General features: G+C 32.0%; 1 protein-coding gene across 1 annotated transcript in view; it reads right to left on the reverse strand.

Annotated features, from left to right (window-relative positions):
- The window catches only part of LOC106470726 (nesprin-1-like), an 88675-nt gene that overhangs the window by 20640 nt on the left and 66392 nt on the right, over positions 1-1643 (reverse strand). Inside the window, exon 20 of the mRNA XM_022399362.1 lies at positions 635-811. Within this exon, the coding sequence (XP_022255070.1) occupies positions 635-811 (177 nt within the window). The remainder of the gene's footprint in view (positions 1-634; positions 812-1643) is intronic.

A 1643-nucleotide genomic window follows, 5' to 3' on the forward strand; every position in this document is an offset into this window, starting at 1 on the left:
CAAATACAATTTTGTCATATGATTGTTTTAATGATATTTCTAAATGTTGTTGCTACTCTTACAGCTTGCATAACAGATTTTCAATGTATCAGGTTGTTTCCTTACACAGCATTTAATTTTGTTCATTATGTTATCATGATATTTCTCAAAACTCTCTTGACACCAGAGTTCATTATGTTGTCATGATATTTCTCAAAACTTCCTTGACACCAGAGTTCATTATGTTGTCTTGATATTTTTGAAAAACTCTCTTAGCCTCAGAGTATACAATCTAGTCTCGATGTTCCTGAAAATCACTTGGCACCAGAGTTCATAACAAAATCTTGATGATGTTGAGAACCTCTTTGCAGCAGAGCATGTCATTAAACTTTAATGTTTCTGAAAAACTTTTAGCACCAGATTCATGTATTAAAGTTTGATGTTTCTGAGAACCTCTTAGTATGAGAATATTTGATGAAATCTTGAATTTTTTCAGACTTTCTTAGCACCAGAATACATGTATTGATATTATAATTATCAAAACAATGTACATAATATAAAAATGTGCAAATTACTTTTACAAAATTAAACTGGCTTATTGTTCAATTACTTATTGAAAGGTATTACCTGTTTACAAACATGAAATGAAACAAACCTTCAGGGTATTCAGTTTATCCAGTGCTTTCTCATAAACTTCTTTCCAGCTTGTTTCAAGATTAAAAACTTCCCTTTCTACAAAGCTGGGAACTGATGGAACATTCTTTAGTTCTTTTCCTTTGCTCACACTAGCTAAAATAGCAGGCTGCTGTTTTTCCAACTCTCCAACTAAAGCCTGTTGAAAACCAAACACCACAGGTATAAATAGAACTATTACTAGACCTAACAACCAGTTGAAAACTAACAATACACTTGTAAAGAGAACAGTATTACAAGACCTAACAACCAGTTAAAAACCAAAAACCACAGGTATAAATAGAAGTATTACTAGACCTAACAACAAGTTGAAAACTAACAATACACTTGTAAAGAGAACAGTATTACAAGACCTAAAAACAAGATGAAAACTAACAATACACTTGTACAGAGAACAGTATTACAAGACCTAAGAACAAGATGAAAACTAACAATACACTTGTACAAAGAACAATCTTACTAGACCGAACAACAAGATGAAAACTAACAATACACTTGTACAGAGAACAGTATTACGAGACCTCACAACCAGTTGAAAACTAAACAATACACTTGTACAGAGAACATTCTTACTAGACCTTACAACCAGTTGAAAACTAAACAATACACTTGTACGGGGAACATTCTTACTTGACCTCACAACCAGTTGAAAACTAAACAATACACATGTACAGAGAACATTCTTACTTGACCTCACAACCAGTTGAAAACTAAACAATACACTTGTACAGGGAACATTCTTACTTGACCTAACAATCAGTTGAAAACTAAAAATACACTTGTACAAAAAACAATCTTACTAAACCTCACAACCAGTTGAAAACTAAACAATACACTTGTACGAAAAACAATCTTACTAGACCTCAAAACCAGTTGAAAACTAAACAATACACTTGTACAAAAAACAATCTTACTAGACCTCAAAACCAGTTGAAAACTAAACAATACACTTGTACGGAAAACAATCTTAC

Source organism: Limulus polyphemus, unplaced genomic scaffold (assembly GCF_000517525.1).
Source record: "Limulus polyphemus unplaced genomic scaffold, Limulus_polyphemus-2.1.2 Scaffold4185, whole genome shotgun sequence".
Lineage (NCBI taxonomy): Eukaryota > Metazoa > Arthropoda > Merostomata > Xiphosura > Limulidae > Limulus > Limulus polyphemus.